Source organism: Aspergillus oryzae, chromosome 2, assembly GCF_000184455.2.
Source record: "Aspergillus oryzae RIB40 DNA, chromosome 2".
NCBI classification, from domain to species: Eukaryota; Fungi; Ascomycota; class Eurotiomycetes; order Eurotiales; family Aspergillaceae; genus Aspergillus; species Aspergillus oryzae.
Genome location: NC_036436.1, coordinates 873,821 through 899,371, shown reverse-complemented (window position 1 = coordinate 899,371; position 25,551 = coordinate 873,821). Strand labels below are relative to the sequence as shown.

The window sequence follows — 25,551 nt, the reverse complement described above, 5'->3', positions numbered from 1 at the left end:
CCCCGACCCAACGTCATCTGGTAGCCACATGCGATGTATCGGAAACCACAGGAACAACAGAATTCCCGCATGTCCATGGCATGATTGCTCAGACCCGGAAGAAGTGAAAGCAAATGCACACAAGAATTCGAATACCTTTACCTCAAGGAGCATACGGGTCTAGACTGGACTCTGACGTGGCGAGACGAGTTGAGGATTTAACACTCAAAGCTACAGAAGCGAGAAAGACCTCCCTCTTCTGACAGGTCACTTTGGACATAGTTTCAATGCCGAGTTTGCTCCGAGTGAGGGAAGCTACTGGCAGCGATTGAGTCAAAAGGATGAAGAGTCTAAATCAATAAGCAGTCGCCACGAAATGACGCAGAAGAGCTAAGATTAGAAGAGTGGATCACTTTCCCCGGATTCTTACGGTGCTCTTCATCCGGAATTTGTTCGATGTCTAGTTAAAAAGAAGCTGGGAAGGTCTAGATGCGGGTGAACCCGGCTGGTTCTCGGGAAGGACCGTCAGCGGTATGGGTTCTGAGTCAGCTGGCATTTGATGGCATACCGTAATGGAACGCTCGGATTGCGCGCCAGCGGGTGAGGAGAAAGTGGGATTGGGTGGATCGTAATATTATCAATGCACCATAGGAAGTTGAGTCATACGCTGATAGTTAGGTATGTTATGCGACATTGTACATACATACACCGAGTACATACTCGGCATATCTTGTAGATATGGAGTACTTTGGAGTATAGTTAAACAAGTAACAGTTCGTCGTCGAGATAAGAATCCCTGTCCATAGTGCAGATAATTAAGGCCTAGAAAAACGGAGGAACGCTTATTGAGAATCCCTTTCCTTCTGTCCGTCATTATTGTAGGGAGCTGGTTTAAAAAGAGAGCTTCATACCCACTGTAGGATCTCCATTGCAGATAATTCTTCCCCTCACAAGGCGTGTCGAGTGCTTCTCCTCACTAGCAGAAAACTCCCCCTCATTCTCCAACCCCCTACAGGAAAATCGATTATCCCACAGGGAAGAGTGTAAAAAAAAATTAAAAAATTTAGGGTCGGAACCGGACCCAGTTGATCGGGAGGGCGTCTGGCCCCGGCGGTATCCTCAGGCTGCAAATCCCTTTGGACCCAGTTTTTTTGCCCCATTCAGTGCTTTCACAGGACGCGGAAAAGCTCCTAATTGGGAAGGCATAAGCCCGGCGGAACTTGGAAAGAGTCGAAAAGACACCCGACTTCCAAGGCTCCAAGGCAGTACAAGTCATTGACACACCGATTCGCCCAAAACAGCTAATTTCTTATCGCGTCACTGATCCAGCGCCTCCGAAAACTTTTTTTTTTCTTTTTTCTTTTTTTTTTTATTTGGGTTTGACGAAATTGATTTGACTCAATTGTCAATTGGAATCCAGTTCAGTTTCCAGATTCTTTCTCTTTCTCTCCCCTCTCAACTCTCCTCTCCCTCTCCACTCCTCCCCCATTTGGGCGACCGCAACCGACAATGGTTGGAAGTGCGCTTGCTATCCGGTCCAAGATGGCCACGCCATCAGTCATGTCGTCGCTGTCGCGCAGGTCGCTCTCGACGCGCCCTCAGGTCCTTCGCTCCGCTCGTCCCTTGAGATCCAGCGGTTTCTCCCAGCAGCCCGTTCAGCGCACTGCTCGCCGTTCTTACGCTGACGCCGCGCCCGCGCCGAAGCCCAAGAAAGGATTCAGGTTCTTGCGCTGGACCTGGCGCTTGACCTTGCTCTCCGGTCTCGGTCTCACTGGTTATGTGGCATACAGCATCTATGAGCTCCGTCATCCAATTGAGCAGATTGCACCCGACCCCAAGAAGAAGACCCTGGTGATCCTGGGTAGGTTACCCCAAGTCCTGTTTCTTCGCCATTGATATGGTCACACAATGTGGACATGCGATTAACCCCGCGCAGGTACCGGATGGGGCTCTGTTTCCCTTCTGAAGAAGCTGGATACCGAGAACTACAATGTCGTCGTCATTTCCCCCCGTAACTACTTCCTTTTCACCCCTCTGTTGCCTTCCTGCACCACGGGTTTGGTCGAACACCGCTCGATTATGGAGCCGATCCGTAACATCACTCGCCAGAAAAATGCCTACGTCAAGTTCTACGAAGCCGAGGCGACCAAGATTGACTACGAGAAGCGTGTCGTGTACATCAGCGACGACTCCGAAATCAAGGGTGACATCTCCCAGACTGAGGTGCCTTTCGACATGCTTGTTGTTGGTGTCGGTGCTGAGAATGCAACCTTCGGTATGTAACTTACAGTAGCCCCAGTGAAGTAACCAACGCTGACTGCGTATCAATAGGCATCAAGGGTGTCAAGGAGCACTCTTGCTTCCTGAAGGAGGTCGGAGATGCCCAGAAGATCCGTACGCGTATCATGGACTGTGTCGAGACCGCTATCTTCAAGGATCAGACTGAGGATGAGATCAAGCGTCTTTTGCACATGGTTGTCGTCGGTGGTGGCCCCACTGGTGTTGAGTTCGCTGGTGAGATCCAGGACTTCTTCGAGGAGGATCTCAAGAAGTGGGTTCCTGAGATCAAGGAGAACTTCAAGGTCACCCTTGTTGAGGCTCTTCCCAACGTGCTTCCCATGTTCTCCAAGCAGCTTATTGACTACACCGAGTCGACCTTCAAGGAGGAAGCTATCACCATCCGCACCAAGACCATGGTCAAGAACGTGACCGATAAGTACATCGAGGCTGAGGTCACTAAGCCCGACGGAACCAAGGAATTGGAAACCATCCCTTACGGTCTCCTGGTTTGGGCTACCGGTAACGCCGTCCGCCCTGTTGTCCGGGACCTTATGAGCCAGCTCCCCGCCCAGAAGAACTCGCGCCGTGGTCTCGCTGTTAACGAATACCTGGTCGTCAACGGTGCCGAGAACGTTTGGGCCGTCGGTGACTGCGCTATCACCAACTATGCCCCCACTGCTCAGGTTGCTAGTCAGGAGGGTGCTTTCCTTGCTCGTCTCTTCAACACTATGGCTAAGACCGAGGCCATCGAGGATGACCTGAAGCAGCTGTCGGAGGCTCAAGCACAGGCCAAGAGCCCCGAGGAGCGCAACCAGATTTTCGATGAGATCCGCGAACGCCAGAAGCAATTGCGCAGAACCAAGCAGATTGGTCCCTTCCAGTATTCCCACCAGGGAAGTCTGGCGTACATCGGAAAGGAGCGTGCGGTTGCAGACATCAGCTGGCTGAGCGGCAACATCGCAAGTGGTGGTACCATGACCTATCTTTTCTGGCGCAGTGCTTACCTGAGCATGTGCTTCAGCAGTAAGTGATCCATTCACCACACCTATTAGAAAATGGTACCTGTGCTAACATACGTAACAGCTCGTAACCGTGTGCTGGTCGCCGTCGACTGGGTCAAGGCCAAAATGTTCGGCCGTGACGTCTCTCGGGAGTAAACCAATCTCTCGTAAGATAGATTTGGAACCAACTGTACCACCAAAAACAGCAGATATGTTACGTCTATGATTTCGGAGCGAGATTTTTTTGTGTTTTCCCCGGTTTATTCTACCATTCTACCTTTTGATGCCCCGTTCACATGACCCTTTACCATCTCTCTTTTCTCTTTTCTTTATACTCCCCATTGAAAAATGAATGGGACACTCATCATCCACTCCGCCAATGCCCATCTCCCTCTTTCCACATCTATCTAGAAGGTCCCACTTGATATTCCCACGAGACCCGCCTTGAAGGATATCCCCAAGGCATGTTGGAAATGGAAAAAGAAGAGAAGAACAAAAAGCATTAATCTTGATCTCTGTGTACGAAATAGATAGACCGGTTGTGGGGTTACTGTTTGTTTAGATTTGTTAGATCTGGCCATAATCATCCTATATTCTTTCTTTTGTTCATTTTATCTTCCTTTACTTTTCCTATCTTTGAATCGTTATTTGTCGTTGGTAGGGATGTGTATTATCTTGATTCATACATCGGTTCTTTCCACACTGACTGGGAATTTTATTTAGTATTTATGGGTTATTTTGAGCTATGTGGTAGGTTTGCATTATATGGAATGTAGATATTTCTATCGATGCTAGATAATTTTTCACATGAACGTCTGATAAGGGAGAGGTACAATGAAAGAATGGATAAACCAAGCACTCGCTGTGCTAACGCCTATCCTGAAGTGATTCTTGAGCTATAAACAGACCCTATTGGTGGTATGGTATACAGGAAGCTAGGTAAGAGGCGGAAAGAGAGGGAAATCGAAGGGAACGTGATGTAAGGTGTCGGGAGCAACGAAAGAGAGGAAAGAGAGGGAGCGAAGTAGTAGGTAGTGGAGGAAAGGATCTAATGAATTAAAACAGGTTCCATCCACGATTTCTCTGCTCTTTGGACAGCGGGCGGTCGGCGTTTCTATGCTTGCTGCGACCATCCAACTGGCGGATGCTTTCGATCTTTTGAAGGGCCAGTTCGAGGAGCTCCTTCTTCTTGATGACGTCGAGATGTCTCCGGATGCGAGGGTCCTCGCGTGCGAAGCGCTCTACTTCTGCGTCGGAGAGGTGACGGCCTAGTCTCATGTCCAGTTCTCGGGGGAAGTTGTAGTAGAACTCTGACAGGAGCTCGACGTTGAGGAATAGTACCGCGGTTGAGGTGAGCTTGTCTGCGACGACGTCGAGGAAGACTTCGGGGCAGTGGTACTTGTTCTTCTTGCTGGCACATTGCTTGGAGCGGACGGCGAGAAGTCTCATCTTGAGGAGATCAGCCCGATCGCGCAGGAAGGCGCTTTCCCGGCCTGTTTTTGATTAGCTTCGAGTCGTATGTTGGTAGCATGGGGGATGTAGACATACCTGTGGCTAGCAAGGCAGAACTGAATCCACCTGCACCACCAGCGCCATCGCCTTCCAAGACCACTTCGCCTTTTCTGACCTTGTCTATGAATGACATTACATCCTTGATCTTTCTCCTTCCAACGGAGTCCTCGACACGTTTTAGAGCCGCCTCGCACGCCTTAAGCTCATCTTTAAGCACTCTTGTTATGTTTTCCCTTCCCTTCGCCCACTCCGGGTCTTCAACTTCGATTTCGTATTTATAAGGCTTGATGCAGTTCTCGACTTGATCGCTGGTACTGAAGAACCGATCATTCAGGATGCTACTGCAAGCATCCACGATCTGCTTTTGAGCATACGGGTGAGAGGCGAAGGTAGAGTTGGCCAACAATGACTCAACATGGTTCTGGATTGCATTCGCAACAACAGTCGTAGCAAGTCTGCCGATTCCCAGTTTCGTCAATGAGGATGTGGACGCGTCGAGCTTACGGTGCCAATACATTGACTCCGGGTCGGCCTTAGGAAGGTCAATGAGGGGATCCAACTCAGGCATCGGAGGGTTTAAGTCGTCGATTGGCTTGTTCCAATATCTCTGAGCGAGAATGTCCATGACGCGTTGATCGAGTTCATTTTTCAGCATCTCGCGCACTTGGGGACGGCCAAAGTTCTCCGCGAATGCCTTGAAGGAGTGCTTGAAGCTGTCCAAGCTCTCGGCGAGATAAGACTCTGCGCTCAGCGGACGATCATTATATTGAACCTTGAACTCGTACGTCGCTTCTTCCAGTTCCTGGCTGATAGCGTCCCTAGTACCCGCTAGGCTAGATGCCATCGTCTGTTCAAGAACATGCATAAGCTTGGTTCGCAACGTTCCAACGCCAACCGATACCTCTGACTGAGGTCCAAACTCGGATGGATGAGAAGAGAAATAAGCATTTTCATTCTTGATGATCGCGCTCGTGATGTTGCCACTTCCTCGAGAGGAAAATAGAGCGGTCGTCTGAGGGATTCGTGAGACTACACCCACGTAGCCTAGGCGAAGAGGGTATTTCTTATCAGTAAGAATGCTGTAGCCACGTTCCGGGTCGACAAGATCCATCTTTGTGATGACACCGATCGTCCTTTCACCCCTAGGGTCTACCCTGCGACTTGCTCTCAATGCTGTCGAATTAGCAAGATCGACATCTGCCGCAGATATGGCTAAGATGACATTTGGCGCTTGGATGTACTTGTCACATAGATCAGAGATCTTTTGCTTCAACTGCGGAGGTTGACCTTGGCCGGACACCTGGATATAGCCTGGGAGATCAATGAGGGAAAGATCGGGGACATTAGGAGAATAGATGGTAAGTTGAATCGGGTCGTCACTGACACAATCCCTCTCAGGGACTGCCAAATTAAGGTCGGTCAAGGTGCGTTGGATCGAAGAAAAGTCGGTTATCTTTCCTAGACCGAGGGCCGGAAATTCTCCATATTCTGCTTGTGCGTGGGGAGTATTAACTAAAGTAAGTTCGATCGGCCGCCGGGTAACCATATTCGAGCCTTTGGGAAGAAATTCATGTCCGACGATGGCTTCGAGAACGGAGCTTTTGCCCGAAGACTGCGAACCAATGACAACAATCGATGGCAATGTGAGCGTGTTTGACTGGCCAACGGCTTGAAGTATGTTCCTGATCTCGATCATCTTACGAGTAAGGAGCATCATCTGGTCGTCCTCCGCATTCCTGGTCAATCGGGCGTGCTCATCACCTTGGTCGTACCCCAAAGCCGCCGCCCCAGCAGCTGCAGCGGCACCCGCCCGGCTTTCTCTTGGGGGTTGTCCTCCTCCTCCTCCTCCTCCTCCTCCGGAACCGTCGTTTTGGGAACCTTCACTGAAACCTAGAATGTTTTGCAACCATTCAGGAACTTCCACACTATCTGTAGTCCTTTGCCAGCCACGCTGTGTCTGTTCGGCCACATTTTGGATTTCGGAGAAAATGGATGAAGCAGCGTCACCGGCCGATTCCCCCGCGCGTTTCAACACATCAATAGCATAGTTTCCTGCCTCTATAGTAATCAAGAAAATTAGATTAGTAGGTCATGAACTTGGAGGATAGGAACGTACGCGTAGTTTGATATTGTATATAAGCTAATCCAGCTACTGTAGCCGTTCCAAGCATAGCGGGCACCTTCACTAATTTTAGTGCCAGCTTCGGAAGGATCCTCGCAAAAGAGATCCCCCGCACAGCGGGGACATTATGAATCGAGTTCGCACCGACAGGCCAGGCGCGTCCTCGAAGTGCGGCGCTGCCATCTGAACGTAGTAGACCTCCGGTCCTTGCACCAGCGTTATGGACATGGCGGGCCAAAAAGCCTGTCCGCAAGAGCGGAACAAGACGGTGGGAGAGAATTCTCCCGCTCATGGTTCTCGAAATCGCATACACATTAAGCGGATTGAAAGGATAGAATCGGTCATCTCCGGGCTAGAAGCCACGGCGGTAGACTTAGGCTGCTGGTGCGTCGAACAATAGCAGTAGCACAAAATAATCGGATGTCATCGATGGCGGTCCCACGCGAAGACGAACCGAACCCCCGGCACGGAGAACCTCGTGACCTGCGTTAATGGCCGCTTCGTCGTCCGTATAATTCCAGTGTGAGTCACGTGTGGATGAAATGGCGACATTGATGCCTTAGGTACTACTGAAGCACAGACGTACATATATTTATATGTCTGACTCCTGAAGATCCTTAATTATTCAATTGAATCAATTCTATACTTTAACAGTTTTCTTCTTGTTTCGTGGTTGTTGGGCTTTATCTTTGCCAATCGTGGAGCAAAACGCATCTTTAAACCTCGCAAGAAGCTGCGACTTCGGCCGCCGGGCAATAGCACTGCTACACCGTACTCCGGCTACGTAGCTATATCCCTTTCTTGAGCCAATTTATCGTTGTTTTCTTGGTCGCAAACATAGTAGCTCCTCTAGAGAGAGCTTCATCATTTCTCCCGTTATGTGCCGTTTTCTGGTAAATCAATCTATACTATTTTTATGCGTCATACAACTGACCGCTATTTTCACCAGGTATACAAGGGCCGACATGAGATACGTCTCAGCAAACTAGTAACAGAGCCCAGTCATTCAATTTTGACTCAATCCTATGATTCCCGTCTTAGACTGGTAAGTTACAACATGAAGCATAATCTGGAGACCTTACGCAGCACTTTTCTGTATAAATGAACCATAATTTAACTCGCTGATTACAGGATAACCGCCGTCCAGTAAACGGCGATGGCTTTGGAGTAGGGTTCTATACGGACCCCAAGCTCGGCCCAGAGCCATGTATCTTCACATCCACACTCCCAGCCTGGAACTGTGAGAATCTCGAGCGGTTAGCATCCAAAACCTGCTCCAATCTGATCTTCGCGCATGTGCGCGCAACCACAGAAGGAGCCTTATCAGATAACAACTGCCACCCGTTCCAACACAATACTTTGATGTGGATGCACAACGGTAACGTTGGTGGCTGGCAGTATATCAAGCGGCCGTTGGGCGATTCGCTCGCGGATCGCTGGTATCTGGGCGTGAAAGGTGGCACAGATAGCGAGTGGGCTTTTGCGTTGTTCCTTGACCTTTTGGAGAAGGAGGGCGTTGATCCGAGCTCGGATCCCGGACCGGAGGGTTTCGGACAGGCGCTCCTGCGACGGGTGATGGTTAAGACAATCGCAAAGATCAATGAATTTATTAGGGATATACCCAAGAGACATAATGTCTCTGGTATTGAGACCCGTAGCTTGCTCAATTTTGCTGTGACGGATGGCCACACGGTGGTTTGTACGCGGTATATCAGCAGCAAGACGGATGAACCTGCCAGCTTGTACTTCTCATCGGGTACCAAGTGGAAGGAAGGAAAGGTCAAAGGTCACTTCAAGATGGAACGTCACGATAAGGGAGCCGACATTGTTCTGGTGGCAAGCGAGCCGATTACGTTTGAGAGACGTAAGTTACAGCCTGCCTAGTCCACAAAATTGGAGGCTAACTTCTCTAGATAATTGGGTTTCGGTTCCCGCGAACTCGATTGTCACTATCCATAAGCAGACGGTCCTTCTACATCCCATCATGGATGAGTTTTACAGTGAGGACTTGAACCACGACCGCTCATCCTGCTATGCCGTGTCGAAGGGCCTCGTTAGCACGGCACCGGGTACAACAGTCCAACCTCAGAACACTGAGTCGAAGGCTCCTGCAATTAGCGTCAACGGTGCCAGAGTAGACGATCACGCTGGACTAGCCCAGCACCAACTAGAGCTCGCTAACAAATGTGCTATTTCACATTGAGGGCTTTCGCACGCTTCAAGGTATTAAGCCGGACTTAATGATTACCCAACACTTGTGGTCATTGGCGTTGGTATTGGTTGGGGTATTTTTCTTTCTTGTCTTTGATACGGGGTACATCATTTAATCTTAGCACACATAGCTTTCGTGACGGGGTCTCTTCGGGGTTATAGTTAGAAATTAGGTTATCACATTGGATGTCTTGAGTTTCAGATCTGGCATCGTGGCGTTTAAAACATTACAATACAAAGATAAAGGAATGGTCTTATACAAGAACAGTAGACATTATGTATCGTCACCCGATATATTGGCATGCTTGAAATATTTCATGCCCACCCATGCAACCACAACCCACACCCACGACATGACGGCTGTCAAGATGATCAGAGCAGGATAGTACCCAATGATGGGGAGTGTCGGGTCATCCTCAAGCTCCGGAGGCGCGTATGGAGTTTCTCCAACATCCCAAGCCCAGCTCCAGACACCAAAACAACTGCCCATTCCCACGACAAAAACAAGCCATGTCACTATCAGGATAATCCAGCCCCACCACTCCGTCTCCGAATAATCCCAGTTCATATCCTGACTACTGGTTATATCAACCGCATGCGTCGCAAGAGGAGACTTGGTACGATGCATAGATCGGTACGTAGAGTCCGCCGAAAGCGCATAATAGGAATCCGAGCTCGAAGAAGCGGACTGAAGATGTAAGCCCGCGGCGGCAGCAACGGCGGCATTTGTATTTTTCGCACGAGGAAAAGACACAACATCCTCATCATCAGTAGTTATCTCTCCGCCAAGGATACTATTTTGGGAGTGATTCTGCCGGTGATGCTGAGCGGATTGATCCAGCGACTTTGGCGACGCATTCATGAAACCTTCCCATACCATGTCGTCCTGATGACTATCTTGTTCCGCATTTCCGTGAGGTACGACAGCCTGGTCCAGGGAAACTGGGCCAGGCAACGGCTGTTGCATTCGCGACCCAGTGACAAGCTGTTGCTGTTGGTCCATCTGTTGCTGATGTCCAATGACATCTGCCCGTGGCATGTCGATCGGTGCTCGGGTGGCTTTTTTATCTCGATATTCGAATCGCGTGCCTAATAGGGCGGTTTTTCGTAGTGAGCCCCTCCTCCTTCGTGTTCTTCGCTGTTGTAGCGCGCTAGCCATTGCTCTGCCTCCCCGTGCACTGGAACCAAAACCATCGCCATCGTCACGGTCGATGCCGGAATGAGCCCGCTCCGGGGTGTTATGAGTCGCTTGTATCACGCGTAGGAAAGAGAGTTTGGATAGTAGTGAGCCGGACGAGCTGCGCTTGTGTCCGCTGCTTGCGCTCTCTGAGCGCGTCCGTCCGGAGAGCTGGTCATCGTTATCCAACGATAGTGCCTCTCTGCTGTTGTCGCTTGCATTTTCCATTGACGCAAGCTGGGCGTTATTAGCTCAGCTGGCCATTAGCCACCGACATCCAGATTTATGTTTCTAGGATTGTACTTCGTGGTTAGTGCTGGCAGATTCCATTAAGTAAGATGGTTATGGTGAGAGTAAGGAAGGGGGCGTGACGGGGCCCGAGCCAAGCCAGTCGAGCCGCCGAGGCGGTACCCTCATCTCTAGGTACTAATCATCCATGGGTTTCGGCTAGCTTATCCGAACCATTGCCAATGTATATATTCTACTCATACGGCAGACTTATCTTGAAGGCGACCGCTACTACTCAGAGAACTATCGTGGAAGAAAAAGGTCAAGTCATTATCCATACAGCAGTAGTTCTCAAATTGTACTTGTTGCCGATAGCTGTCATGTGTCTGCTAACTAAATGATCCAAGGCAGTAAAAGAGAAAAGATATCCGAAACTCCAGGGCATCAAGTCGTAATCTGGACCGAGAATAACAATGGTCTCAAGGATGGTATCATAAAGTAAGCATGAGAAAAAGTACCGTCGAGATGCAACGCATAGAAAGGCCTCGGGATTCCGGGGACGCGTTAAGCTTGTTAGCGAGGTATTGATAAACTTGAAACGAGAAAGGTCACTGAATAGATGAGCTGAGAAAGCAAGACCGCTATCAAACCAGAAAAGGAACTTGGCATGTGAGCGTAAAGACACAAGGGCCCATTCATAGGCCAGACATACATACTAAACGAATACGATATAAACTCATAGAAAGCGACTTATCAAGAAATAATAATCCAAGATAGATAGGGAGCCAGAGACATAAGGAAACAAGAATAGGTACTTTTAGTTTATTCCGCAGAACGCTTGAATGGAAAGTCCAAGAAGCTCCTAATAAAAGTAGCGCACATTCATGGAAAGCAAAGAGCATGAGAAAATTGACTCAACGAAGTGGACTCGGGGTATTGGGTGTACGATAACACACAAATTTCATTTCAAAGAGAAGCATTTGAGAATGGGAGATGCGCTTAGAAATCCACTTAGTAAGGAACAGTCATGAAAAAAGGGAGCACGATAAAAAAAAATAAAAGGTGAAGACAATGTAGTAGCACGAAAAAATTAAACGGGAAGGGAAAGGAGAGGAGAAAAGTAAAAAGGGAGAAGGAAAGAGCCTCTTCTTAACAAAGTTGTTGACACAGGCAGCCCTGTTTATGCTCGATTGTCCATCTAAGGAACGTTCGATAGGGCCGGCATGCAGCGAAGTATACTGGACGATAGGCTACGCTTGGTAGCCTCCAAAGCCATTCCCAAAATTAGCGTTGTTAGCCTGGTTCCAGCCAGAGGCAGGGGCAGCTTGTCCGCGGCCATAACCTGCATTTCCTGGGACCTGGCCATAGTTCTGACCGCCCATTCCGGACTGATCCCAGCCTCTTCCAGCTGGGTTCGGACCTACAGTTTATCACATTAGTCATAAACCGAAAGTTGGATAAGGATAGGAGCAAATTCACCTTGAGGGGTCATAGGTCCACCGGGTCCGCCGTACTGGGGGAAATACGGGGCTGGACTATTATTGAAGGGCGAATTGCCCTGTTGACCAGAGAAGTTGTCAAACTGGCCAGTAGGAGGACGATCCTTACCCCACTACGACAGTTAGCCAAACGACATCAAGGTAAGAGAAGTAGGGAAGACCATACGCTGCACTTCAAGGGACGCCCGTTAACATTATACCCGTTGAGCTGGCAGATAGCCATAGCGGCATTCTCGTGACTATCCATCTTGATGAACGCAAATCCGCGATCCGCTTGCAGACGAGTTTCCAGAACATAACCAAAGTTCTGGAACAGCGGGACAAGGTCGTTCTGCGTGGTGTAAGGGGTGAGATTACCCACATAGCACGTGGTCTGCCACTGTGGGGTTTGCTGGACAACCATGTCGTAGCTCTGAATGCCATGAGTAGGGAAATGATGATGACCAAAAGCCGTTGTCGGGGTCATTCCCATGGCTGCCATCGCTTGTTGCTGAGAAATGGAGGGTTGTCCTTTTTGATTCGCCCAGTTACAGCGAATAGCACGAGACCCGAGCCACTCGCCGTCCATCGATCCCAGTGCTTTATCTGCATCCGCACGGTCGCGGAAGGCAACAAAACCGTAGCCACGGGAACGACCAGTTTTCATGTCCCACATAACACGCGCCTCGGAAACCGAACCGAAGGCTGAGAAAGCCTGTTGCAGGATTTCGTCGTTAACTTCGTTGCTCAGATCTCCAACGAAAATGTGGAAGTGGTTCGAAGTATCTTCCTTGTTCGTGCTGTTGGACTGGTAAGCCCAGTTGACACGGATTTCCTGCAAATCCCGTCAGATGTGGTTCTAGAACGTATAGGTGGCTCGAATGACTATACCGATTGGTGAATACGGCGCCCGTTGAGAGTTTGCATGGCTCGTTCGGCAGCGCCAGGATCGTCAAACTCAACGAAGCCGTAGTTGTATCCTTTACTGTTGAACTTCTGCGAGAGTTAGTACATGAGTTGATGTACCTTGGGCTGTTGACAAATATGCCGAAGACGACGCACAGAACTCACGTTCTTATCAGGGATGATCTTCACGCTGACAACGTGTCCAGTAGTCTCAAAGATTTGTTTCAAGATATCCTCAGTGACCCGTTGGTCAAGACCGCCAACATAAAGAGCTCTTTTGTTTGGCTCTGGGGCAGCTCGGCGCACGTACCCGCCGGCGCTGGTTGGGGACATCATGTTCCCAGACATCGGAGATGTGATCGCCGTGGGAATAGGATTGGTATTCTGCGGAATCACAACCGGAGGACGAGGGGGCGGCGGCATATGAGAAGGATTGGCCTGGCCGTTACCCTGGGCTCCGTCGTACTGCTGACCTGGAGCAGCAGAGGTCTGCGGAGGCGGAGGGAGAGTCGAAGGAGTTTGGGCGGGTACGTTATCAGCCATTGTTGAAAGATCACAAGCCGCAATATACAAGGAAACTGATCACTGAAACAATATAATGCACAAGTCAATGAATGTTGCTAGCGCTTAATGGGTGAGGGTGAGTGATGAGAATCTTTTTGAGGACGGGGCGATGCAGAACGTTACGCAGTCACCGAATTGGTTTAAGGTCGAAAGGCGGAAAGCGACGCGGGGATCTAACGCCCAGAAGAACAAAAAAGGACAAAACAGGGAAGGGGAAAAAAGGGAAAAAAGGGAGAAGGAAAAGAAAAGGAAATTAGTGGAGCATACAAGGAAGCGCAGTCGTCAAAAATAACGACAGGAAAAAGAAAAGAAATTAGAAAGGGTGAGGCAACAGCTTCGTGACGGATGAAGAAGCGCTAGAATCCAGACGACTCAAAACACGGCTTTCTTCCCAACAAGTTAAACAGGAGGAAAAAAGCTTAAGATTCGGGGGGTTAGAACACGAGAGAGCTGGAGGAAATGGATGCAAAAAGAAATAGGAAAGAAAAGAGATAGGAAAGCAAAAAACAAAAGGGAAGAAAACCCCAATCACTCAGGTCTCGACGCCAGCGAAAAGTGCGATATGGACAGCGTGAGAGATGAAATGAAATGGAAATGGAAACAGGGGAAAAGAAAAGCTGCGATGATCTGACCTGACGGGAGTCTGAATGGAGAAAAGAACGAGGAGTTTGGATGGTCAAGAGCCGCTTGGGGTGAGGGGCGCACTAATCCCCTTTGCGTTAGTCCTCCCTTGACGGGTCGCTTTCCATTGATTCCATTCAGGTAAGGCGCTTAATTCCTCCACTGCTCATCGATTCGACCTATCGTTCGAAAACATCAGGCCAGGGTCCTTGGGTTCGCTCTTGTGGTAGGTAATGATATTCTTTGTCCTTTCGTGCAGAACGTCAAAATTGCCTACGATCTTACATCGTCATGATTGCGCTCCTCCTGGCCCTTTCATTGGTCTCATGTGGTCTCAGAAACCAGTGGTACCTACTCAGGTACCTGCCTGGCGGGAGTGCTATTGGAGTTGCTGCGTTTAATCTATCTCCCGTCTCATTCCAGGTTTTCAGGCACCCCTGTTACAACTTGCGTCAGCTGCGGACCTGACTTGATCAACTAACAGAACCCCTTAGCCTCGGAGTAGTTCGTATCTTTTGCTTTCATCCAGTCATCATCCTCCAGCAGATTACATCCAATACAGCGCGACACTGCCACAGTGGCTATGGCTACTTCGAATTTTTCAAATCCAGATTCTCTGGCTGTTTTAACGGCAATGGTCAATCAAACGGTAACATCCTCATGGACAAGTTTATTGTAGCACAAAAGCACTGATCCTCGTCAGCTTATCGAAACCGGCCGCTTTTTCCGATCAGGGGGCTCTACGCAATCCAGGGCCCAGCTCAAGCGCTCAATTCCAGTTGCTCATGAGCAATTTCAAAGCGCGCTGGACAACCTGTCCGAGCAGATTGTATGTCTTTTACAGTTCCGTAGACCAACGGAGGGCACATGGTTCGCTGATCTTACTGACCGACATTAGTTCATCGCTAAGACGTTCCTGGAGAGGGACTACGAGGCAATTGCAGCCCAAAAGGCCGCACTGCAACCAGCCGAAGATGTTGTTATGAGTCAATCAGAGACCATACAAGACCCCGAAACTGCGCCACAGGCGGAGGCAACAGCAGTTGACACAAATCAAATCCAATCAGAACCGTGCAAGGCTGACACCGTGCAATCACATACAAGCGTCGATGCTGGTCAGCAGAACTCCAGTGAAACCCTTGTGAAAGAAGAGAAACCAGCCGAATCTGCTGCACTTGGTCCCAATCAGTCTCAGTCTGGTCCCAATGATATCAATTTTGATTCAGTTCTCGATGATACTGGTGGGGCGAATGACTTTGATCTGAACTTAGACTTTGGGGATGACGACCTTGGGAACGAGAACTTCTTGTCGGGATCCAACCTTGGTACTACAAATACAGCTGGTGCCGCCGAGCAGGAGAAGGGGGTTGACCAGAGTGGGAACACGACTACTGAAGTCCCTGATATGGAGAATGGTGCGGCCAACATTCCTACTGGGGGAGATATGTTCGACCTAGAATTGCAGAAGACCGAGGCATTTTCCGCTCCGGCTGGGGCTCCAGAGGGGCAGCAAGGCAACACCACCGAAGATATTATGGGCCCGGGGGAATCTAGCTTTGATGACTTATTCATGGATAATGATAACTTTGGCAGTGGAGATGTTGGAGATCCCAGCATGCTGGAAGGCGATAGCTTGATGAACATGAACGAGCTTGATGACAGCTGGTTTACTTAGGGCTAACGCTTATCCTATGGACGACGGGGAGGGGTTTTGGCGGGGGTTTAACTACTCATGATAGCAACGATTATTGGTTATAGACAACGCTTCATGAAGGCAAACGAGAAAACTCTACTTTGTTACCGACCTTGATCTCCCCTCACTCGCCGAGACACATGGCAAGGTTCATGCAAGGGGTGGCCATCGTACCTGAGAACGTAACGATGCATGATAGTTCGTCACGATCTACCTGGTATGTAATATCAACTCTAAGTAAGATAAACTCTACCGGAGCCACAAGGCTGGGCAGACATGTTCGCTTGGGTCACAGGTCACGTAACATTGTTGGCCTTGTAGAACCGCCCCAAGGGGCTTCGTGTACGTTCGGACATGGGTAGCTTCGTGATGTTTTCCGAATTGAGCACTGCCATTGAGGGCTGAGGTTGGTGAGGTTGGCAAGGGGAGTAAAAACGTTGGGGGAAAAAGGAAAAAAAAAAGAAGACAAAGAAAGAAACTATTCCCAAAACGTGTGTTTGTTTTGGATTCCAAAAAGTAGGGACTTCAGGTATAAACTGCCCTGAGTTGGGCATGAACATTCTATGGACATTCGATGAGGTCATCGGCTCGTGGAAATCTCGTGGGAGATCAAACCAGATCAAACCGCTCTCGGCTTCTAGAAAACAGATTAACTCATCTTCGGAAAATAATTGCACGATCCTGGAATGGAATGCAATTCCTTCATTCCAATCTGGCGGAATTATGCGGTCTCATCTACGTCCCGTGTATCTTCTGGCTCGATATGTACTACTGTAAGTCAATGGATGTCTAAATCATCTTCAAATGGTCCAAAGCAAGGGACCTTATTCAGCAATTAACTAAAGCACTTGATCCACCGTATTAGACCATCAAGCATTTAATTCTAGCGTTCTTCTTTTGTCTTCTCTCTCTATAATTCATTTTTTTTCTTTAAATCTTTATTTCTTTATTTTTTTACATTTTAGTATTATTATTATTATTTTTTTTTTTACCTCTCCCTAAAACCCTACCTGGATTGCCCTACCAAAAGGTACCGACGATGTAACATAACTATCCAGACTCTCATAAGGTCCCAACGCGGTTTGATTTGCCATGACTAACGGGATCAGCACATCTGACAGTCACTAGACAAGCGATTAGTAAGGGACTACTAGCGTTAGTTAAGTACTAGTAGTTATGGTGACCGAGGCGTCCGAACGGCGAAATGAAAGCGATGCATCTCTTATGATATCACTGCTCGATTTGCGCTGCAGTTATGAATCACACGCCCACTGGAGACGCATCCCCGCACACACACGACAGGTCAAAGTACCGAAAATGCTTGACAGATGGACTCTCAGACCCTCTCCTCGCCCTGTCATGTTTTCTCTTTAAATTTTGTGTTCTTTCTTCCGCGGAAGTTAACAGTCTTCACATAGGCTCTTGGTCCCATGGTGCCGTAATATCCGCCATGGATGAATCTGGCCACCATCTGTGGTCTCTGCCTTCTCGGCACCGAGAAATCTACGGTTAGAAACGTCATCACCCTCCCACTTTTGAGGTTGTCAGAGGGACTTGGTTCACTCTTGGCTCCAACAGACTAGGGAAGAAAAGCCTAATCCAATACAGGAATGGGTTCGTCAAGTCGACCTGTGAGTTTTCTCTGTCAAAACTTTTGTGGAAGTATTACTCCGAGTTACCTGAGAGGAGTATGTAGTAGACTACTAGTAGCAAGTACTTAATTACATGAAGGATGCAGAGATCGCTGTCACATGCTCTTTTTAATTTCCCTGTCGCGTCATAGGAGATACAAGAACAAGAACAAGAACAAGATTGGAATATTGGATTGAGTTATATGGCTGTGACAAGACGCTGGTTAGAACCACGAGGCATCCATAGTATTACTATGATTACTCCGTGTACTTCCGTACACTCTCAATTAAAGAAGACAACAAAAGCTTCCTGGTTATTAACATGGAGATGAAAAATTTAATTCAAAATTGAAAAAATAAAAATAAAAATAAAAATACAACTCAAAGTGACTAACCGATAGGATTTCCCTTTAGCGTACCAGTAAAAGTCCAATGAGACGAAATAGGGAGAACGAGCTTCAAGGGAATCCGTCGTCAACGAACTCGGAATCGAGAGCAAAAGCAGTTTAAATCATTATCCACGGATCGCCGGCAACAACGAACCACTCCGCGTCATCGTCTGAAATCTTATTCAAATCATTCGTTCCCTGCACCTTTTCCCTCTGTAATTTGCTTTTCTCTTCCCCCTTCACCCTGTTTGAAGTTCTTATTGCTCGTGTCTTGTGCCCAAGGAATCAAAGCGCACCGCCTCATTCTTGTCGCCGGATCGGTGCCGTCATCAGTCGGTCTGGTCGCCCATTGGGTTTGGTAGGGCCATCGCATTGGCTTTGGGGGAATGATTCGTAGTATCAACAGACAAGGACAACGACTGAACATTTGCTCCCCGCACTTTGTCGGCCCTTCTGGACTGGTCCCTGGGTTGATCATTTGCTACGAACTGATCATCCTGTCATTCGTCTCCAATTATCAATTTATTCTTCTTGTCAACGGTACTCCATGAGTACTTCTCCTCTTTTCCTCACTCACAACACCCAAACTCTCCGCATTTTTCTTCCTCGTACTGCCCCGTGTGTCTGCTCCCTTGCGTTGGGCCGGTCGATCATCTGCCAAAACGGAAAAGATTGCAATAAAAACGAAGGACTGTAACCAAAAAAAGAGACAGAGAAAAAAAGAAAAAAAAAAAAAAAAATTGAAAGGCCCCCCAAGTTAGTCGCATTGAATGCGCGTCACGACTGCGCTTTTTTAACCTCTGCGACCTGAAAATATCTGGTACCTCATATTTACTTTTGGGTTTTGCTTTTTTTCGTTTTCAACCCTTGTTCTTATTGCGAGCCGCCGAGGACGGAGTACAGGGTAAGTCGTTCTTTTACTTACTCCCTGCCTGGCTCTTTCTCTCTTCGTTCCTTTTATGTCCTTTTTTCACCTTCAATCCGGTGTTTCTCTTTCTTTTAGCCCTGCTTCGCTTCCTTTCTTTTGAAACTGCTTCTAGAAAGTGAGGCTCGTTTCAGTTTAGCCCCATCGCTCCCTTCCCTTTCCGTTTTCACTTAAAAGGGACTGAGACGTCGATGATCCGAAATTGTTTCTTCGTTTGAAAAATAAAAACTTCCGATCAATTATGCTTCTGAATCGGCGTCTTCACAATGACAACCGCTCATATTACTCCTCTACAGCAGGACCTTTCGGTCACGACCACGAGTCCGGTTGTCCAACTACATTGTAGTCCCCCGGAATCTTTATCGTCCGGTCATACAAGTCCTAGCGCGGAACATCGTCGGTCAGTCGACCCATCGGCCGTCGTTGGCGCCAATTTCCCCAAACAGACCAATCGCCGCGCTTCAATTTTTAGGAAGTTGGCGGGTCCACGCGAGAACGCAAAGCGATTCCTCCGCCTGGGGGGTTCCGTCCGCGCTCAATCGCCACCATCGATCCGCTCAATGTCCCGTACACAGCGTCCCCGTCCGGTCTCCGAGATCGTATTGTCTCCCGAAGATGCACGAATGCTCGCCTCTACTAGTTTAGGAGCCGGTTTAGGAACGGGTAGAATGCGCTCCCACTCCTCTTCTACCGGATCGGTAAATCAGTCTTCTGCGGGGTCCGTAACGAGTGCGCCGTCATCGGACTCGATGGGACCGTTTCCGACGCTACGCCACGAGAAAATTGTTGCAACAGGAAGTGGTATCACGGTGGGCATTGCCCTCACGGAGCCTGTGCTATACCTGCAGGGATACGATCATAATGACCCGAGCACCAAGAAATTCGCCATTCTACGCGGTCAGTTGCATCTCAAGGTCACCAAAAGCGTCAAGATCAAGAAGATATCGATCTGCTTCCGTGGCCATGCACAAACCGATTGGCCTGAGGGTGGGTTTCCAACAACCATGGTTCATTTGATTTTCTAAGTGCGCACGCTGACTGGACTTTTTCCTCTCTGCAGGAATACCACCTAAAAAGGTACATTACCATGATAAGAAGGACCTGGTCACCCATGGTATGATGTATTTCAATCACGGTGATTCGGTTCTGCCGCAGAATGACTACGGAGCAAACTTTTATCAGCATGCTAAACCGGTCGCCTCCGTTACTGGCAAGGATGGTAGCCCAGTAACTATTACCCGCGAAATTTTCTCAAAATCTGGATCCTCAACCTCTCTCGGTAATGGCCACCCTACGAGCAAGGAGCTTAAACGCCTCTCTCTTCAATCCAATCACTCTCGCAGCTTCGGGAAGAACGATCCGCCCCCTAGCGTAGTCGCTCATCCACAGCGCAACTACCGCATGTTTCCCGTCGGTGATTACCTGTATAATTTCGAGTTCACGATCGATGGCTCCCTTCCAGAGACCATCAAGACAGATCTAGGTTATGTTCGGTATGATTTGGAAGCCATCGTGGAACGATCAGGCGCGTTCCGCCCTAATCTTCTAGGTAACCTTGAAGTGCCGGTCATTCGCACGCCGGCTGAGGGCTCCTTGGAACAGGTCGAGCCGATCGCTATTTCCCGCAACTGGGAAGACCAGTTGCACTATGACATCGTTATCTCAGGGAAATCCTTCCCATTAGGCAGCCAGGTCCCCATTGCATTTAAGTTAACACCGCTAGCCAAAGTCGAATGCCACCGGATTAAAGTCTATGTAACGGAAAACATACAGCATTGGACGGCAGACAAGAGCGTCCACCGCTTCCAGCCGGCCAAGAAGGTGCTACTGTTCGAGAAACGAGCTGATTCAGCCAGCACGAGTACATACCCAGGCAGCTCAATGCGCGTCACGGCAGGTGGTGGGATTGACTGGGATCATCGTGCAGCTGCTGCGAGGGGCGATGAGATTGTGGACCGGAACCGAACAAATCTCTTGGGAAATTTGGCTAGCGACTCCGGCGTGGGTCCGACCGAAATGGAGTTTAATGTCCAACTCCCGAGTTGTCATGAGATGAAAAACCGGGATGAGTCTCACAAGCTACACTTTGACACAACGTACGAAAACATACAGATCAATCATTGGATCAAGGTAAGATAGGCTTCCACCTGTTAGGTTCTGAAAGCAATATGACTAACGCAATTCGTCCAGATTGTCCTTCGTCTCTCTAAGGTGGACGAAAGAGATCCGACTAAGCGGAGACATTTCGAGATCTCTATCGATTCTCCATTTCACCTACTTTCGTGCAAGGCCACACAGGCCAACATTTATCTCCCAGCATATACCTCGCCAAATTCGGATCCTGCGCCGCCTGCCCAGGAATACGAATGTGGGTGTCCAGGAGCCGCCGCGCTCAATAGAGCCAGCTCGAACGGCCACTCTCCGTGCTCTGAGGCAGAGGAACCGCCGACTAGAGCAGTTAACCGAAGTTTCACGAATGGCTCTGGCGGCTTGGCACGACCTCCCCAGGCGCATTTGGCCCACGAGCCAAGCGACCGTGCAGATGAGCCTCCACCGCGTCCTATGCATCTTCTCCGCGCCCCGTCATTTGCTCCACCGGCATTTGAAGATGTTCCACCACCGCCACCTCTCATAACACCGCCTCCTGAATACACTTCTATAGTCGGCAATAACGACCGGGAGACGGTGCTGGAGGATTATTTCTCTCGGCTATCGTGTTATGAGGAAACTGCCGATGACCCACGGGGCCTCGGACGGGTTGATGTGCCTTTGACCCCTGGAGGGCGGGTGAACCGCAGTATGGACGTCCCTCGGGAGTGGGTTCGCCTGGACCAGTCGACCGTCTAAGCCGTTAGATGGTTCTCGGCTAGATATCAGTCATGGAGTTACGATGTCATGAATTAAATGTATTCTTTTCATCTTGAAGGGGATTCACGGGTGTTTGATCTTACACCTGAAAACTCCCCTTAACGGTATCATACGATTAGCGCTGTACGCTGACGGGTTATATTTGTTACAAATCGGGTTTACAGGGTTATAAGGCGCAGAAGGATAAGGATGATGGCCGGCGCTGGATTAAGGAAGGCATCATCAAGAGCGAACTTGATTGTTTTGGAGTTTCTTTTCTATGCTATACATTTCTCAAGTTCGTTATGTCTATGTCCCACAAACATATTTGAACTAGCGATTGATACAATTATTTTCAAACATTTACATGTTATCAAAGTATATAGACCGCTGTTTCATTATTACGATCTTGTAAGTACTTCATATGAACGCGTCGCTTCCAACAGCGCATCTACAGAGACTACAATCTGGCGGCTATCTCCATACACAGGTATCGATTGTTCCGGATAACTTTCACGTCAAATATTATGCAATCACAATTCTCTTACCGGGGAATCAATAGCATCAACAGGTACATATGAAGAAGCTATAGGCGTGTGATATGGGAACATCCCCTTCGAGATTGCCTCGGCACAATGACTGTGAAGGGAAAGTAGCAAATCTTATTCGAAGACGCACACTACTAGTGTTAAACTTTAGCCGGTGAGATGACAGTCCAGACTGAGCAGATTAAGATTTCCGGAACATATGCCGTTACAGACTTGGATGTCTGGTTATAATTGCCGGAAACCAAGCAATATTTACCTACGTGATAGGACGACGCTAACAGAGACCAACCCGACTAGATCAAGGGCCGTTCCGCTGACCTTCTATATGACCGACAAGAGAATCTTGTGGCCTAGAACATGCATGTTGGCTGTCAGGCCATGGCTGATGAGCCCAGTTCTCACCAGCCGAAGTTATCTTGTTTGGATATCAGTTTAACCGGGTAAAAATGTGGAGATTAAATTGCGAGGTTGCAGTCCCCGGTGGCTATACTAGCACGTGGTCTCCTGCATGTCAGACTGGAGACCATCACACTTGGATATGGCACCTCAACTCATTTCCCCAGTTTTCCTCTTAGATTAATTGAGGGGTCATGAACAGCCACCCAGCAGAACTGTGTGGCGGAAGCATAGCTACAGCTTAGATGATGATATCCGATTCAGTATGGAGGAGATGCCATGGGTGGAAATACCAACCTGTGGCCTTGCTCTCTGGCTTGAATCTCGATGGTTATGAAACAGGGCCGCTGTTTCTTGACGATTTCCTCTACCGCACGACGGATCATCTGATCGATCATCTAATAGACGCCTGGCCCAGAAGTGCGAGAAGTCCGTATGACTAGTCCATCCCAAGATTCCGCAACCTTTCCTATTACGATGAGGAGCAAGAGACTACGGGGCAAAGTGTCCAGATTCTGCACAACGTGAAGCTCGCCGCTAGGTCTTAGCCACTGGAAATACGAACCTGTTTAGGCTCAGTGCGAACTGATTTCCGCTCTTTTCTTTGCTTCAATAGAGGTTATTCTGTTTTCATCACGGAGAATGAGCTGCTTGTGTCTCCAAATATTGTTCCTCCAACGGACCGGCGGTCCTTCGATCCGGCGGAAAAATCCTCAAGTTTGCACGATACGATGATGTCTGAGCCGGGCAGGGCATCTATATAAGGATGACTTCTTTCTCGAGTTCTTCGATATCTCTCATGAAATCCAAGCACCGGCAAAGCTTTGTGGAGTCAAGATGGCTTCCCTTTCCCTCTCCAAGATCTGCCGCAATGCCCTCATCTTGTCCTCAGTTCTGTCAACTGCCCAGGGTCAGCAGGTTGGGACTTACCAGACCGAAACCCATCCCTCGATGACCTGGCAGACATGCGGTAACGGCGGTAGTTGCAGCACCAACCAAGGCTCCGTTGTCCTCGATGCCAACTGGCGTTGGGTCCACCAAACTGGAAGCTCTAGCAATTGTTACACCGGCAACAAGTGGGATACTTCCTACTGCAGTACCAATGACGCATGTGCCCAGAAATGTGCCCTGGATGGTGCCGACTACTCAAACACTTACGGCATCACCACCAGCGGCAGTGAGGTCCGTCTCAACTTTGTCACCAGCAACTCCAACGGAAAGAACGTCGGTTCCCGTGTCTACATGATGGCCGACGATACCCATTACGAGGTTTACAAGCTGCTGAACCAAGAGTTTACCTTTGATGTGGACGTCTCCAAGCTCCCATGTGGTCTTAATGGCGCTTTGTACTTCGTCGTAATGGATGCCGATGGAGGGGTTTCCAAATATCCAAACAACAAAGCGGGTGCTAAGTACGGTACTGGTTACTGTGACTCTCAATGCCCACGGGATCTCAAATTTATCCAGGGACAGGCCAATGTCGAAGGCTGGGTATCGTCAACCAACAATGCCAATACAGGCACTGGAAACCATGGCTCCTGCTGCGCGGAGCTGGACATATGGGAGTCCAACAGCATTTCGCAGGCTCTCACTCCTCACCCATGCGATACGCCGACCAACACTCTATGCACTGGGGATGCCTGCGGTGGCACATATAGTTCCGATCGCTACAGTGGCACGTGTGATCCTGACGGTTGCGACTTCAACCCATATCGTGTGGGCAACACCACCTTCTACGGCCCTGGCAAGACAATTGATACCAACAAACCGATCACAGTTGTGACCCAGTTCATCACCGACGACGGCACTTCCAGCGGCACCCTATCCGAGATTAAACGGTTCTACGTGCAAGATGGCGTCACGTACCCCCAGCCCAGCGCAGACGTTAGCGGTCTCAGCGGCAACACCATCAACTCTGAGTATTGCACCGCGGAGAATACCCTGTTCGAAGGCTCGGGCAGCTTCGCGAAACATGGTGGGCTCGCCGGTATGGGTGAAGCCATGTCGACTGGCATGGTGCTGGTTATGAGCTTGTGGGATGATTACTATGCCAACATGCTCTGGCTTGACAGCAACTACCCCACCAACGAGTCCACGAGCAAGCCCGGCGTGGCCCGTGGAACTTGTTCCACGTCGTCTGGCGTTCCTAGCGAGGTCGAAGCCTCCAACCCTAGCGCCTATGTGGCCTATTCCAACATTAAAGTTGGCCCTATCGGCTCCACCTTCAAGAGCTGATCTCCGGGGCGGATCTCCATACCTTGCAGGTGATGAACTTTATCTACTTTGAGTGCTTCTCGCTCACTGTGGGTGGTCGCTATGATCAAATGTGTTTCGCCATCGCTATGTTAGGAGGAATATCAAGTGTATTGAGAAGCAAGAGAAATGTACGGTGACGCTGTTGTAGCCAGGAGAATATGCAATGAATATGACGTCGTTGAGATCTAAAGTCCTTACCGCCCAGAACCCTGTGGAGAATCCCGCATAGAGCTTCCTTTTCGGATCATGCCGAGCGGATGCTTTCTCAGCTGCTGTCATTCAAAATGATCCAGTGACCACCGGCCAATTTACCTCAATTCTCGTAGATTTCTTTCCTTTGCCGTCGCCACATTTTCCTGCCGGGAATAGATCATACTGTACCTCAGAACAACCATATCTATCCTCACCCGGTAAGTCTATTCGCCCATAGGAAGTTCCCGACGCTCATCTGTATTTAAGGTTGGCACCCACACGAGTACAATTCAATAAACTCAAATCCATACTCCCTGTCACTATGACCGTGGAAGTTGTTCCCCTCACAGAAGCCGACATACCCGAGGCGATCGAAGTTATCCAACAAGCGTTCGCAGAGGACCCATATTTCCAATGGGTTTTCGATCCCTCCAAGGTGAGTTCTGATCAACGGACAAAACCACCATTTCCAGAGTCCCAAAACTCAAGCCCGGCTATCACAACACAAGGCAAGCAATCCCACCACAGAAACAATAGCTAACGAACAGCGGCCCATCAACGCGGTCGAGGTCAACCACCGACCGACGTGATGGAC

At 49.1% G+C, this 25,551-nt stretch overlaps 9 protein-coding genes across 9 annotated transcripts; 5 read left to right on the top strand and 4 right to left on the bottom strand.

The window, feature by feature from the left end:
* Positions 1 to 1,521: 1,521 nt before the first annotated feature.
* On the top strand, positions 1,522 to 3,416 carry AO090001000358 (alternative NADH-dehydrogenase; the record flags this gene model as incomplete). The annotated part of the gene is made up of 4 exons (XM_001818835.3): positions 1,522 to 1,840; positions 1,916 to 2,254; positions 2,311 to 3,282; positions 3,343 to 3,416. The coding sequence occupies 4 exons, from the start codon at positions 1,522 to 1,524 to the stop codon at positions 3,414 to 3,416; spliced, it is 1,704 nt and encodes a 567-aa protein (XP_001818887.3).
* A 900-nt stretch (positions 3,417 to 4,316) lies between these two features.
* Positions 4,317 to 7,186, bottom strand: AO090001000357 (dynamin-related GTPase MGM1; the record flags this gene model as incomplete). Its single annotated transcript, XM_001818834.3, has 3 exons — positions 4,317 to 4,753; positions 4,809 to 6,830; positions 6,889 to 7,186. 3 exons carry the CDS (start codon positions 7,184 to 7,186, stop codon positions 4,317 to 4,319), a joined length of 2,757 nt encoding a protein of 918 aa, XP_001818886.1.
* Positions 7,187 to 7,772: 586 nt separating this feature from the next.
* Positions 7,773 to 9,097, top strand: AO090001000356 (glutamine amidotransferase subunit DUG3; the record flags this gene model as incomplete). Its single annotated transcript, XM_001818833.3, has 4 exons — positions 7,773 to 7,787; positions 7,844 to 7,939; positions 8,026 to 8,758; positions 8,808 to 9,097. 4 exons carry the CDS (start codon positions 7,773 to 7,775, stop codon positions 9,095 to 9,097), a joined length of 1,134 nt encoding a protein of 377 aa, XP_001818885.1.
* Positions 9,098 to 9,379: 282 nt separating this feature from the next.
* On the bottom strand, positions 9,380 to 10,510 carry AO090001000355 (PIG-Y family protein; the record flags this gene model as incomplete). Its single annotated transcript, XM_023234511.1, has 1 exon — positions 9,380 to 10,510. The coding sequence occupies one exon, from the start codon at positions 10,508 to 10,510 to the stop codon at positions 9,380 to 9,382; it is 1,131 nt and encodes a 376-aa protein (XP_023089629.1).
* Positions 10,511 to 10,801: 291 nt separating this feature from the next.
* On the bottom strand, positions 10,802 to 11,396 carry AO090001000354 (uncharacterized protein; the record flags this gene model as incomplete). Its single annotated transcript, XM_023234510.1, has 3 exons — positions 10,802 to 10,813; positions 10,905 to 11,225; positions 11,391 to 11,396. The coding sequence occupies 3 exons, from the start codon at positions 11,394 to 11,396 to the stop codon at positions 10,802 to 10,804; spliced, it is 339 nt and encodes a 112-aa protein (XP_023089628.1).
* Positions 11,397 to 11,760: 364 nt separating this feature from the next.
* AO090001000353 (nuclear and cytoplasmic polyadenylated RNA-binding protein pub1) lies at positions 11,761 to 13,437 on the bottom strand (the record flags this gene model as incomplete). Its single annotated transcript, XM_001818830.3, has 5 exons — positions 11,761 to 11,930; positions 11,990 to 12,122; positions 12,176 to 12,823; positions 12,880 to 12,984; positions 13,060 to 13,437. The coding sequence occupies 5 exons, from the start codon at positions 13,435 to 13,437 to the stop codon at positions 11,761 to 11,763; spliced, it is 1,434 nt and encodes a 477-aa protein (XP_001818882.1).
* Positions 13,438 to 14,662: 1,225 nt separating this feature from the next.
* AO090001000352 (uncharacterized protein) lies at positions 14,663 to 15,754 on the top strand (the record flags this gene model as incomplete). Its single annotated transcript, XM_001818829.3, has 3 exons — positions 14,663 to 14,728; positions 14,783 to 14,908; positions 14,978 to 15,754. The coding sequence occupies 3 exons, from the start codon at positions 14,663 to 14,665 to the stop codon at positions 15,752 to 15,754; spliced, it is 969 nt and encodes a 322-aa protein (XP_001818881.1).
* Positions 15,755 to 18,983: 3,229 nt separating this feature from the next.
* AO090001000350 (arrestin family protein) lies at positions 18,984 to 21,564 on the top strand (the record flags this gene model as incomplete). The annotated part of the gene is made up of 3 exons (XM_001818828.3): positions 18,984 to 19,704; positions 19,778 to 20,847; positions 20,908 to 21,564. The coding sequence occupies 3 exons, from the start codon at positions 18,984 to 18,986 to the stop codon at positions 21,562 to 21,564; spliced, it is 2,448 nt and encodes an 815-aa protein (XP_001818880.1).
* A 1,781-nt stretch (positions 21,565 to 23,345) lies between these two features.
* Positions 23,346 to 24,743, top strand: AO090001000348 (glycoside hydrolase family 7 protein; the record flags this gene model as incomplete). The annotated part of the gene is made up of 1 exon (XM_001818827.1): positions 23,346 to 24,743. The coding sequence occupies one exon, from the start codon at positions 23,346 to 23,348 to the stop codon at positions 24,741 to 24,743; it is 1,398 nt and encodes a 465-aa protein (XP_001818879.1).
* Between the last annotated feature and the right edge of the window lie 808 nt (positions 24,744 to 25,551).